This window comes from Gopherus flavomarginatus, chromosome 1 (assembly GCF_025201925.1).
Source record: "Gopherus flavomarginatus isolate rGopFla2 chromosome 1, rGopFla2.mat.asm, whole genome shotgun sequence".
Classification (NCBI taxonomy): Eukaryota; Metazoa; Chordata; order Testudines; family Testudinidae; genus Gopherus; species Gopherus flavomarginatus.
Window position 1 is genome coordinate 309,204,643 of NC_066617.1, and position 14,036 is coordinate 309,218,678.

A 14,036-nucleotide genomic window follows, 5' to 3' on the forward strand; every position below is an offset into this window, starting at 1 on the left:
CACCTTGAGTAGTCACTGGAGCGTGGGGAAGCCGCCTGGCGGCGGGGCTGCTCCTGGCCCCCCGTGCCTGATGCACTAGGTGCCCCTTCTCCGGCCAGCCCGAGGCTCAGGCCCACGCGTGTCTCAGTGGGGACCTTTTACGATGCGCGCTGTCACTTCTGCACAGCTTCTCCCAACCCTCCCTCCCCCGCGTGGGCCGGCCTCACTGCACGTGCCCTGCTCCCCTCGTGCGGGCTCGGCCGCGCCCGGGCTGGCAGGCGCGCGCTGCCCTCGCCCTCCCCTGCGTTCTGTCGCTCAGTCCGGGGGGCTCGCGCTGTCCCCTCCCCCAATAGCAGGCGCGGGCGACTCTCACATGACCTAGTGCGCGAGAGCGCGGCCGGCGAACCTCGTGACGGTTGGTTGGAAGTCGCGCGAGAGCGGAGGAGGGGTGGGGCGGAGAGCGCTGCGGAGGCCGGAGCGGCGCCGGCGGCTGTGCGCTGCGGAGGGGGTGTGACATGGCTGCGGGCGCCGGACGCTGCGGAGTCAGGTACGGCCCTCCCCCCTCCGCCGCCCCGAGACCCCGCCCGAGGCTCCTCCGGCCCCGGCCGCTGCCCGTGACAGACCCGGGCGGGCAGCGCAGGCGCTTGGGGCTGGGAACGATCCGGGCTGGGTGCAGCGGCGGGGCTGTCCCGTCCCTGGTGCCTCGCTCCCGGGTCCCGTGCGGGGAGGGACCGGGACTAACGGCTGGATCCGGGGACGCTTCTCCCCATCACCGCAAGGGGAGCATCGCTGCCGCCTCCCTGCGCTGAGCGCTCGGCAGAACCCCCCGATCTGGGAGCTGGCCCAGGTGTGTGTCGCAGCAGCGCTGGGCTCGCTCCTTGGGGCTTTCCAGCAGAGCAGGGGCTGGTGGGCTAGTTTGGGGGACCCGTCAGCAAGCCCGAGGGGCAGGGCCATGGTGGGTGGCCAGGATCCCCTCCAGCTGCTGCAAGAGCGAAGGTGTGGGAGTCTGAGCAGAGACTGCCCCCTCCCCCAGCACCTGTTTAAGCGTTATATCAGCTTCTGGTTAGTGGATGCTGAGTAAATGTGAAATCACTTTCCACCCCCCTAGATTTGGCTGCTATATAAGCGAAGAGCTTTTGGTTCCTTTTCCCCCTCCTGTCAGGTGTGGGCCTCCTGGCTGCGATGGGGGTGAGAGCCTTCTCTTTCACTCTCCTAGACTTCATTTTTGTGAGTTGATCCTGTTAGTGGTGGTGTCTGCCTCATGGCTGCTGATAACTTTCCCAAGCAGCCAATTTCACTTCTGCCCAAAAGGTCTGAATAACATCTGTACACCACACTAGGATCCTGACTGTAATTCTCCATTATTATTGTAATACAAACAATAAAGTTTAAGCGTAATAAAAATGACTAGTCTTCTTAATTTCACTTTGCTGCTTCTTGGGAAAGATATGAGTTGGACAGCTCCAGTGCCTCTACTATACATCTCAGATTCAGGAAGACAGCATTGCATCTGTTCACATTTGAAAGATTATTTCAGAACCATAAGGATTAGCACTTTTAGATACGGTAATGGACACTATAAAAATGGAAATAGATAGAAACTTGGTTTTGAGATCCTAAATTATATGTAAATTTGTGACATTGGACCTGTTTGTCAGGGGAACGTCTCCAATCAATATGAATGAGTAGGCAAGTGGATTTTTCATGTCTTGTTTTTATGCCTAATTATAATGCTAGCTATTCATGCTGTATCAGCTTTGTAAATTTCTTATGAAATTTCACTGTCCTACACAAAATTTAGAAGTCCATTCATTTTATGATGAAAAAAATTAGTGATGTTACTTACTGTGGATAGACAGCAAAAGAAAGTAGAAGTATTTGATCTGAAATTTCATATCCAGGAGCAACCCCACTCTCAACATTTCATATGGTAATTATGAAGTTTTCACAGATGGATCAAGTAGAGTTTGTTTAGTTTAAGCAAACATTTGACTTTCCTTAAAATGGTTTGAAATGTATATTTTAGGGTAGGAAAAACATATTTACGTTTGTTTACATCAACCGTTTTACTTAAGGAAAACTGTAAAATAAAAAGTATTTTTTGAGGGTTCTTCTGGTTCCTTTGCTAGTACTGCAGAAGAACATGATGGCTATACTTGGTCAGACCAGTGGTACATCTAGCCTGGTATCCTGTCTTCTGACAGAGGCTAGTGCCAGATGCTTCAGAGGGGATGAACAGAACAGGTCAATTATCGAGCGAAACATCCTCTGTTGTCCAGTTCCAGCTTCTGGTAATCAGAGTGTTAGGGACACCCACAACATGGGGTTTCATCCCTGTCCATAATGGTCATTGATGGACCTATTCTCCAGGATCTTAACTAATTCTTTTTTGAACCCAGTTATACTTTTGGCCTTCACAACATCCCATGGCCATGAGTTCAACAGGTTGATAATCTGTTGTGTGAGGAAGTACTTCCTTTTTTGTTTTAAACCTGCTGCCTATTAATTTCATCGGGTGACCCTTGGTTCTTGGGTTATGAGAGGGGGTAAATAATACTTCCCTATTTTCTTTCTCCACACCATTTATGTTTTTTATATCCCCCATTAGTCATCTCTTTTCCAAGCTGAATAGTCTCATTCTTGAATCTCTCAAATGGAAGCTGATCCATCACCCTAATCATTTGTGTTGCCCTTCTGTGTACCTTTTCCAAATCTAATAAATCTTTTTGAGATGAGGTGATGGGAACTGCACGCGGTATTCAAGGTAGATTAGTATAGTGGCATTAGGATACTTTGTCTTATTATCTATTCCTTTCCTAATGATTCCTAACGTTGTTAGCTTTTTGTTGTTGTTGTTGTTGTTTTAACTAAAGCAGTTTATGAATAAAGAACACTATACTATTTTTATGATTGTGATGCTACCATCTGTGTACAGTACCAGGAAATAAACAAAAATAGCCATGTTAATTTTGACTCTGTCATTAACATGGGGGAAAGATGAGGACTTGGTGTTTACAATGGTGAAAGAAAGATTATTTTTAAAATTCTAAGAAGGCAAAAGAAGAGTAACTAAATTTAACATTTCCTCACAAGTAATTATGCAGCTAGAACATGCTCTAAAATGTTATATTTTGTGATAAAACCTGAAAAATACAGACTGCAGTTGCAGTGGAGACAGTTTTCTAACTTAATTTTGTTAATTTTTTTAAATAGCAGAATGGTCAAGTCCAAATTATAGACTAAAGATTTTTAAGTGTTTAGTGTATTTATCCTTAGTTTTAATGTACTGTGGGTGTATGTTCTCTTTCTAAGAGATGTACTGCTTATTGTCAAAAACACTGACTCTCCCTGCTTTCAGTTTATATACCAAGGATTGGCAGCCTTTGGCACACGGCTCGCCAGGGTAAGCACCCTGGCAGACCGGGCCGGTTTGTTTACATGCCACGTCTGCAAGTTCGGCCAATCGTAGCACCCACTGGCTGTGGTTCACCCCTCCAGGCTAATGGGGGCTGCAAGAAGCTGCGGCCAACACATCCCTCAACCCGCGCCGCTTCCCGCAGCCCCCCATTGGTCTAGAACTGCGAACCGCAGCCAGTGTGTGCTGTGATCAGCCGAACCTGCGGACGTTGCAGGTGAACAAACTGTCCTGGCCCACCAGCAGATTTACTTGATGCACCACATGCCAAAGGTTGCCAATCCCTGTTGTATACAACAGATGGCTATTTTCAATGTGCAGTTGATCTGTTTTGACAATTCTGTAATAGTAGTGTAATCCGCAAATAAACAGAAAATAGTTTGTTCATTAGAGTTTATTTTGTTTTTTCTTTTAGAAGATTGTGTTGAAAATCTTTGAACCTAAGTTTTCAAGCAAACCTTGGCATAAAGAAATGATCTGAAAGTGATAACCAGAAGTTTATCTCTTTTTATAAACACTATAAACATGGTATTAAGCATACATTTCTACAAAATATGTTTTAGGTTTTCTTCCTACAAATAAGCAAAGATGCAATTGTTTAATTGAAAATCACCATATAATTTGAAAATGGCCAGCTCATTTATATTCATAATTTAAATTGTTTATTTTAAATCTGTAATTATGAAAAATTTGTTTTTTTCTGTGCTGATTGTGTCATGGAAAATAGTGTCACTCTGAAACTGAAGTAGACTTTAAGTGTGGTATCTGCCTCATGTCATAGTTTAGGTATGATGATGCGACATAACAGAGAATATAACAAAATTAAAATCAAAGCTAGCTTTTTAAAATTATCATGAAAATGTACCAATCCGTGGACAAAATCTATTCACCCAACTGTACCATGATTATGATTATAGTGGAAGCAATTTATAGGCCTGTCCAAAAAAAAAAAAAAAAAAATACCATACATGAGCAGAATTTTTCTAGGCTGCCAGCTCTGCTTTTCAAAGTGATAGAGGTCACGTTAGACGTTGTAAAATCATTAGAAATTGGAGATGGAAAAGACCTTCTAGACTTTCTAGTCAACCCTATTGCCAGTCCAGGATTGTTAAACTTGGTGTTATAGTGTAAGGTTGCAAAAGAGTTTACATTTTCTCTCTCCTTTCATAACTTTCTGAACTGTTCGATAATCGAAGTTTTTTGTGCTTGGTCCCTGCCTAAAGGTGAATTTCTTTCCAGAAACTTTGAGGAAAATTCCTTTAGTTGTTTTAGATTTGGAAAAGAAAATCTTCAATTTTTAATTCAAAATCTTTATTCATCTCTTTAGATAATGCTATTGTAAAAAAGCTGTGGTTTGAAATTTGACATGGACATATTGTTGTCATAGTGAAGGCCACCAGATCATCTAGTCTGATCTCCCTCTATTTGATAGTGCCTCAACACCATCCAGTACCTGCACACAAAACCCAACAACCAAAATTAGATCAAAGTACTACAGCCCGCAGTATATTAGACCAGTGCTTCTCAAAGCCGGTCCGCCTCCTGGTCAGGGAAAGCCCCTGGCAGTCTGGGCCGGTTTGTTTACCTCCCACGTCTGCAGGTTCGGCTGATTGCGGCTTCCACTGGCCGCAGTTTGCCACTCCAGGCCAGTGGGGGCTGTGAGAAGTAGCACGGGCCAAGGGATGTGCTGGCCGCCCTTCCCGCAGGCCCCATTGACCTGGAGTGGTGAACTGCGGCCAGTGGGAGCCGCGATTGGCCGAACCTGCAGATGCGGCAGGTAAACAAACCGGCCCGGACTGCCAGGGGCTTTACCTGAACAAGCGGTGGCCAGACTTTGAAAAACACTGTATTGGACTGTTATGTGCCACAGACAGAAAATAGGAGGGACCATGGTGCACCCGTGGCAGAAGCCCTGCTCCGGCAGTGAAATGTTTAAGTGAGATATTCCCAGATAATCACATGCTGCCGAAGAAGGCCAAACAAACAAGCAAAAACAAAAACATCAACCACCTCCGCAAACCCATGGTCACTACCAGTCTGACCTGAGGGAAAATTCCTTCCTGACCCCACCTGTGGTGATCAGTTAGACCCTTAGCATGTGAGCTGGAACCAGCCAGCCAATTACCTGAGAGAGAGAATGCTTGGTGACACCTCAGAACCCTGGCGGTCTCTGTCCAGTCACCTATGTCCAGCTGTGACCATCCCTGATGCGTCAGAGGAGGGAGATTTAAAGAAACCTTCTAGAATACATTGGAGGTGGGTGGAGAAATCCCTTCTTGACTCTGGCACGTGACTGGCTGAAGCCTTGAAGTATGATCATTTAGGAACGTTAAGACATAAAGCGGAAGTGAGCCCCTTGACTGTCCCCTATCATCCTAAGCAGCTCCATCATACAATCACACTCTCATACAGTCCAACTTTCTCTCAAAACTAACTAAGTTGTTTGTCCCACAGTTCTTATTGAGAGGCTTCTCCCCCCTCGTCCCTCTCATTATTGAGGACTAAAGTCTTTGTTTGGTTTGGAAAAAATGGTTTTGATTTAACAAAGATGTGTGCAGAATGCACAATCAAAAATTTCCTTATGTTTTCCGGTGTATATTTGAATATAGATATGTTGAGTATGTGTACACAGCTAGTTAAATTGTAATTATTATTATTCGGCACCAATAATGACAGCGACACAATTCTGGTAAGTTTCATTGCCATTCAGTGACAACAAAGTGAAATGTTAAAAATAAAGTATATGTAATTTTCTCCAGGCACTGCTCACGAAAGGAACTTGTCCCACTCACTATTGACTAGAGGGAAGTATATTGGTTTTAATTATAAGATTTTCAAACATTTTTTCTTTAAAAGAAACTAAATGTAAACTTTAAAGGGCAGTATCTAAAAAGCAACATCTGCGTGGATGAAATTTTTTTAAACTTTTTCAGTTTTAAGGTATCTTTTTGTCACAAATTTGTGGATTCACTGCTTGTTTCATCAAAATTAGTTTTCTAAATATATGCTAGGTAAATGGAAAGCACAAAATAATGATGTGATGAATGTTTTTCTGTAGGTATTTTTGAGCTGACTTTCTTCCATGACTACTAAGATCAATTAAACCATGGATACTTATACCAGGGCCCGAAGCAGTCAAACAAAGCCTAAAGTGTCAGTGAAAAAGGTAAACAGCTATTTTGTTCTTTTTAAAAAACCCTAATTCTTTGTGATCTGAATCTTGAGAGTTAGATTGAAGAAAATAAGCTGACAGATCCGGTAAATTTTCATTTTTTGTTTTATCTTAGTAGGCCAAAGATTTAAGGAGGCAAGTAGTTTTCAGATTGCATTTGCTTTGGTACATTTGTAAATCTGGGAAACTGGGTAGCTTAGGCCTTGGCTACACTGGTGCTTTACAGTGCTGCAACTTTCTCACTCAGGGGTATGAAAAAACACCCCCCTGAGCGCAGCAAGTTACAGTGCTGTAAAGCGCCAGTGTAAACAGTGTCCCAGCGCTGGGAGCGTGGCTCCCAGCGCTGTAATCTAATCCCCATGGGGAGGTGGAGTACTGCAGAGCTGGGAGAGTTGCAGGTGTAGCCATACCCTTAAACAAAGGACATAGTGCACTTACCTCTTGCTTCATGTTTTCTGTAGATCTTCCGAAATCTAGGAGGTTTTCAGAAAAAATGCAACTGTTAGATGATGATTACCTTATTTAGCAAATCTAAATATTTTATTTGGGAGTATTCATATTAGTATACAGTTTCCTACCACAAAAGAAAACATAAATATGTTGTTTACAATCAAACCTTATTTTGTGACATTTATATTAAGGATGTTGTAATAAGGCATATCCCTTTTGGAAAAATAAAATCTACCCTCTATTTTTTATGGACGGTATTTATAACCGTTTTTGTTGTTGTTGTTTCATTTAGAGTATGATGTTTAGCAGCTTTAATAATCTTACATGCTTTTTTGAAATAAATCATTTTAGACTGGGGAATATCAGAAGTCTTTCCTCAATGATTTTCTTTCTGTTTAAAACTAGATTTTTTTCCAAGTGCTCTAAAATCTACACAGTTACTCAGCCTTGAAATTTGGCCTCATGGTGGTGCAGGGTTCTGAGCAATGAGTTTGCAAAATATAGCTCCTGAAAAAAACAGCTTTTCTAAAAGTTGACGGATTCTAGCAACCTGTTTTTGCTCACAGATAGAGATCAACCCAGGGCTCCAATCATTGCATCACAGTTTCACATACTCAGAGTTACCCCCAACAGAGTGCATGACATCGACCAGCCCTTTGGTGGAAATCAAATTCAAAAGTTGACAAATGTCTTTGCATGCCTACTGGATTACACTGAGCATGTGTGGACGGAAGAATTAACAGAATTGTTGGCCTTCAAAGTTGCACACGAGCTGGATGTTCAAGGAAATACACAATAGTCCTTTGAACGTGACCCACCTCGGGCAGTGTCCGTTCTAGTCACAGCTTGGGCATGAATGTTTAAAAGGTTTGGTGGCATATCGCTAAATTCTGTCTCTGTTAGGGTTTTGTTTTTATTTTATAAATAAATGTAATCTAAATATTTTAATAAAATATATATGTGAATGCTTGCTGGCAGGATAAAGGCATTTTATGTGGTGGAATAGTGGAGGTGATAAGGGTGAGAAGGATTTATGGCTGCATCAGGGTGAGGGGGATGAATGGAGATAGGTAGTAGGGGACATGAAAGGGGTTGGAAGCCTGTCAGCCCCACATTCGTCCCTTCTCTCTGTGCATGTCAGGATCGGAGGGGATGGCAGGGGGAAGGTCTGAGCTCCTCTCTCTCTCCGCTCCATGTGAGCTAAGATCTAGGGTTCCTGCTCTCAGAGGTGTCTGAGCCCCACTCCCTGATCCTCTCTGTGTGCACCATGGTCTTGGGGGTCCCTGTCCCTGTCCATCAGGGTGGGGGGGGGGTCTAGGCCCCTCTCCCTGCCCCCTCATGTGACCTGGGATATGGAGGGTCCCTCTCTTTCCCTCCTAGGGTGTTTGTGGCAAGATCTTAGGGATCCCTTGCCCGTCTATGTGCCCCCTCATATGAGCCATGGCGCCATGGTGGGTGGGTCTGAGCCCCTCTCCTTTCCCCATCTCATGTGAGGAGCTGGGGGTGGGGTCCTGCCCACATGGGGTGTCTGAGCTATACTCCCTGCCTCCTTTTGTGTGTGCCAGGATCTTGGGTAAGCCTGGACCCACTGGGTGGGAAGCTGTAGTATTTATCTCAAAGTCCTAAAGACTTAAAGCTGTTTATAAACTCTTTTACTGTCAACATTAAACAGATAGGTAAGCTAAACAGAGGCCTTGGTTTTATTCCGCTACATGGCAAACACCCAAAAGCATTAGTTCAGATTAAAACTTTATTGATTAAACATAAGAAAGAACAGGAAATTAAAACAGGCATTTATATTGAAACTGTGGTTGAGTGATTATGCAAAACAAACTTAGTCAAAACCTTTAAAGTCTCTCTTTTTGGAGGCACAGTATGAGAGTCTCTTATTTTCAGAGCAACCTTTCTTTGATGAAAAGGAAAAGGTATTTTTATTCAGTCCTGATGCATAGAGGACATTTACTTATTCTGTTCTGGATAGACAAGATGGAGAGACAGCATAGAAAAGAGATGTGAAATAAGGCTTTTTTGGGTGTTTTTGGCACACTGGATCACTGGTTAGTTACGAGCTGGTGCTTTGGCTGACAAATCAACCACAACACTTGCTGCTTGGACCTTGGCTTACAATCTGGTCAGGGATGTCATCTGATTATATCTTTTCTTCTTACACAAGGCAGGCTTGGATGAATACAGCAGAGTTGACTTCAGGATTTGATGAAAAGCCAAGAGAGTGAGAGAGAGGATAGAGATAGTTGGGGTAGAAAATAACACAACAAGGGAAGAGAAAACCATACAGGGTCTTATGTGCCTTTGCAGTGCAATCAGTTAGATATCCCACTGATAGGCAGAGGATTGTATAATGTGAGTTGCAGTGTTGTAGCTGAGCTGGTCCCAGGATATTAGAGAGACAAGGTGAGGTAATATCTTTTATTGGGCCAACTTTGGCTGGTGAGAGAGACAAGTTTTTGAGTTACACAGAGCTCTCTGAAGCTTGTCGAAAGTTTGTCTCTTTCACCAATAGATGTTGGTTCAATAAAAGATACTACCTCACCCACCTTGCTGGTGAAAACAAGTTCCTTGTACAAGATCGAGCCTGGCCAGCCAGCTTTCCTTTCAAGAAGAAGGTCCTTTTAGATGAGCCCATGATGAGCTGAGATGAATTGCAGTGCTGGTGATTTGGCGGATGATCTGGGGGATGCAGGATGGGATAGGAGATGAGAGGGAGAACTGAACTGATCCTTTTTCAAAGTCCCTTTTTGAAGAAACCCCAAAAGGGAATAAAGGGTCATTATATTTGATTCCCCTTTATTATGTTGTCCACCAATTAGATTTAATGCTCGTCATACCAATTTTGGTCTGTTTGCTTCTGGTTCCATGTCTGCTGTTTTGACCAAGCATAAATTGAACAGTCCTTGGTTTAGGTTAATCTAGCTTCATTATCTTGTTCTCTTGCACTTGTTACAACTTTCAACATTGTAAGCAACTTGACAGTTTTTCATGGTTATTGTAACATCTTATGATTTTTCACATACTTTTTTTCATTTGAGCTCACAGCAGGTGCAGTTTAGAGGTCAGGTAGTCAAAACAGCTTAGAATGGGCAAGCTCAAAGCATGCACAAAGAACACAGTGGGTATGTCTACACTGCAACTGAAAACCTGCGGCTGCCCTATGCCAGCTGATTTGGGATCACGGGGCTCATGCTAAGTGGCTGTTTAACTGTGGTGTAGACATTTGGGCAGGAGCCTGAACTCTGGGACCGTCCCGCCTTACAAAGTCCTGGAGCCTGGGCTCCAGTCTGAACCTGAATGTCTAACTGCAATTAAACAGCCTCAGCCTGAACCTGTGTCAGCTGGCATGGGCTAACCGTGAGTGGTTAATTGCAGTGTATACATCCTCTTGGCTGAAACTGGGGTGAGGCACTAAGAACAGGCACGCTTGATGCATGTCAGAAGCTCTCCAGCACCATGAGGAGGAATGAGAGCACCCACTGACATAAATGGAGCAATTCACGTCTCAGACCTATTATTTTAGGCTGTATTCATCTCATTGAGGTGTTCTCATTCATGAGACCATCACATTGAGATGAATGGGCCACTTGATACCTCCCTGAGGCTCCTATAGCTACAGATTCCTGTGTAGAGCTGTGTGCTGCATTTACCAAGAATATGGAAGTGATGTGAGCGGAAACTCAAACTGGCCAAGCAGGGACAGAATACAGCTTATTTTCAGAAAATTGTGGTGGCTGTGAAGAGTCTTTGGGTTCTCTCATCATCCATAGAGATTCCAAGGCCATGTCTAAGGGGAAACCTGGATTCACTGCCGCAGACCAATCAGGGACATGCTCCATCCCTGCCCCCTTTGTAGGGTGAGAGGAAGTGGGAACAAAATTGTTTGGTGGGGGTCAGATTGGAGGGCAGCTGGACTGGAAGAGACAGGGCTGGTTGGTGGGACTGAGAGGTTACTCTTAGGGGAGTTCTGTACCGCTGAGCAATGCAGAATTTGCGCAGAATTTCCTCCTCCCCCTCAAAGTGGGCTGCAGAGCTGCTGGCTGCCATTAGGGGCCGCTGTACTCGGCAAAACACAGCTCGCAAATAGAAGACACTGCTGGCCGGAGTGGGAGAGGGAAGAGGAGGGAGCTTACGGGTTCCCGGTTGCTGCAGTTCTCAGGAAGTCCTAAGTGAAGGAGGCAGTGTGCACGAAACTCCATATAACAAGCCTGGGACCCAGCATCAGGCTGTTTCTCCCTCTGAATCCCTGGGCTCCGAGGAGTAGCGGGTGCGGGTGGCTGGGCTGGAGGGTGGTAGCATCCGCAACTGGGCTCTGCAATGGAGAGGTGCAGATGTCTAGTCTGGGGGTGGAGCATCCTGTGGCAGCACTCAGGGGGTGGGGGGAGGCAGGCAGAGAAACAGGAACTGGTTTGTCGTAGGGGTTTCTTTAACTCTCTGCTCCTGGGGGAATTTTTTTTCTATATTGTTAGACATACTTGCTGACAGGTATTTTGAAATAAATTACCAAAATAATTGAAACTGGCGTGATTATATAGTGTTATTTTAACAAACAAAATATGCAAAAATTTGCAGAATTATAAAATATTGTGCACAGAATTTTTAATTTTTTGGTGTGGAATTCCCACAGGAGTAAGGTGGAAAGGAGAAGGATATAGGACCAGGATGAGTATTCCCACTTGACCTGCATGCTACAGTGATCAGTAATTCCTACAAACACATTTTCTTTCTGTTAAAAAAGAAAAACCCAACACCTTAGGAAATAAAGTGGTGAAAAACATTAACCTAAAATTAAGGCATGTACAGCTTGTGTCTTTTCAGAATTTTGAGTTCAGCAAAACTCAGACTTCAGAAAACTGGGAAATACAGAGTTAAGGTACACACTTATGTAACCTTAACTCTGCCATTTGTAAGCAATGACCCAAAACACCCATAATACACATACTCTCACTCTGTCTTTTCACTGTAGAAGGAAGGAACTACCTGCACCTGCCTACGCTTAGTCTGCTCTTCTGACAGTATACCACACTTGTGAAATTTAGCAACTACTTCACACTTACTCACCATCTAAACCTGTATTTCACCTTACCCATCAGTAAACAGACTGTGCTCACATCCCATCTCACTGCTGACAATTCCCATGGTCAGAGGCTCCCCAACAAGCACCCTCCCATGCTTTGATACTGAGACAACTTACCCAATTTTGCAAGAAAATGATGCAGACTAGCTCCTCATTGTTCACATGTTACTCTTTCTTTTCCTCATACACCTGGGGTGGGAGCAGATCCTGATCCCCTCGTATCACAATTGCAGCTCTGAGTCACTCCTCAAACTAATCTCCATTTGCTTTTTTTTAACCATTTTTTTTACCATGGAGTTCTACATTTTCATGCAGCCAGGAACCCACTAAATTGTTTTCTGTCTGCTAGCCCTGTTGGGATCTGACTACAGCTCCCTCTTGCTCTCCACATTTCCCCAAAAGGGTAGTTAATGGTATTATAGTGCATGCTCCTTGCTTTGTTCCCTGGAGCCAGCCACTATGGTGGTAATGGGCCACCCTCCTTTTCTTCTCCTATTGAACCCCTCCTGGCAGTCTGGCTTTCCTTTTCTGCAGACTCAAACCAAAACACGTACAAGAATTTTTGTCAACTACTATGATACTTCAAAGGAGTTTTTCATTATCTGCCGAAGTGTTCGGGTGCATGGATGTGGCCTTGGGAGTGCTCTATCATTTGGAACCCAAGCAGCCAGCTTTACAAAATAAACTTGTTGAATTCAACTGAAAAGCTTAGGAGTTTACTAGATCAGAAGATTGTTTAATTAAGGGGCAACACTGTAAAAGTGAAAGCACTCCAACAGTCATATTTGGTGTATCTGCAAATAGTGAAACTCCTAAGCCTCATGTAATTGTAAATGTGTCTGATTTTGTTAGTCTCTGTTATGGCTGGTATCTGCTGCAGCTAGTCAGTTAAATCAGGTCCCCTCTACAGTGACAGTCACCTGATAAATTCATGACATGGCTGCAGATCTTTGGGAGCAGCTCTTTAGAAGAGTTCAAGAGAGCCAGTAGCCCTTACTACAATCTGATGAAAGTAGAGATGGCTTTTGTTCATTTTTTAATATTTGTTCAGTATGAGTGGGAAGCATCATATGGACTTCCTGTTTTACTGTCCACTGAGAGCATATGGCAAAGTTTTGAATTGCTGCTTTAAGCTAGGAAAAGAAGTGACAAGGATTTTCTTTGCTGAATACAGTTTTTCCTTGTCGAATACAGCACTTCACTGATCAGCACTGGTGTGCTCCAAATGGTTCTCAGGGTGAAATATGTACATCCTCAGTATAACTAATAAGAGTGAAGCCTTTGTTGATCAGTTGCTGATACTAGGACTCTTCACCGAACATATCACAGTTTTCTGGTTGTCTTTGTGGGAGGAATAGGCAGAACTAGCAAGTGCAGCTTTGAGAATATTCGTGGGTTTTGGCCATAACATAGCTGGGAATTATGCGCATTGGTTGCTATTAAGAACAAAGTCTGCTCCTGACTTGTGGATGAAGATGCTCTACCTCTTCCTGAAGCCTGAGTTCTCCTTCAAGTGGTTGTGCACATATACATCCTACTGCAGGTGTAAGTATGCCCAGTGCACTTGAGTCGGAGACTTACCCCCCCCAGAAGTACGGCTAGGTGGCACATATAGCCCTGTTCTCTTTGTGTTATCAGATGAGGGCATTAAAGGGGCATGTCTGCTGCCTCCTTCTCAATTTCTTCTCACCACCTGTGGTGACAGCTGGAGCTCCCCATAGCATTTGCTTTATTTAACCAACTTTTCAGAACTATTTTGGTGTATACAGTTAGTTAGTTTAGATAGTATTTTTAATAGTTACCAGGAGAATTTATTATTAAAAAAAATCCCCAGGATTTAAGTAGTTTGCCGTGTGCAGGGCTGTTATCCCTGTCACAGATATGCAGAAGAGTGCTTGGTTTCCTTCAGAAAACCTCAAGTCCAATCCAGTGAC

General features: G+C 43.9%; 1 protein-coding gene across 9 annotated transcripts in view; it reads left to right on the forward strand.

Annotated features, from left to right (window-relative positions):
• The first annotated feature begins 438 nt into the window (after positions 1–438).
• AKAP11 (A-kinase anchoring protein 11) overlaps positions 439–14,036 on the forward strand; it is a 61,178-nt gene continuing 47,580 nt past the window's right edge. For 7 of the 9 annotated variants that reach the window (XR_007773514.1, XR_007773515.1, XM_050946739.1 and 4 more), the window contains exons 1-2: positions 439–526; positions 6,453–6,560. Coding sequence is in view for 7 of the 9 variants with exons in the window: in XM_050946739.1 (XP_050802696.1) it covers positions 6,501–6,560 (60 nt within the window). In the remaining 2 variants the exon portion in view is untranslated. Of the gene's footprint in view, positions 527–632; positions 827–2,653; positions 2,744–6,452; positions 6,561–14,036 lie in introns of those variants that run through there. The other 2 variants (XM_050946740.1, XM_050946745.1) reach the window with 2 other exon arrangements.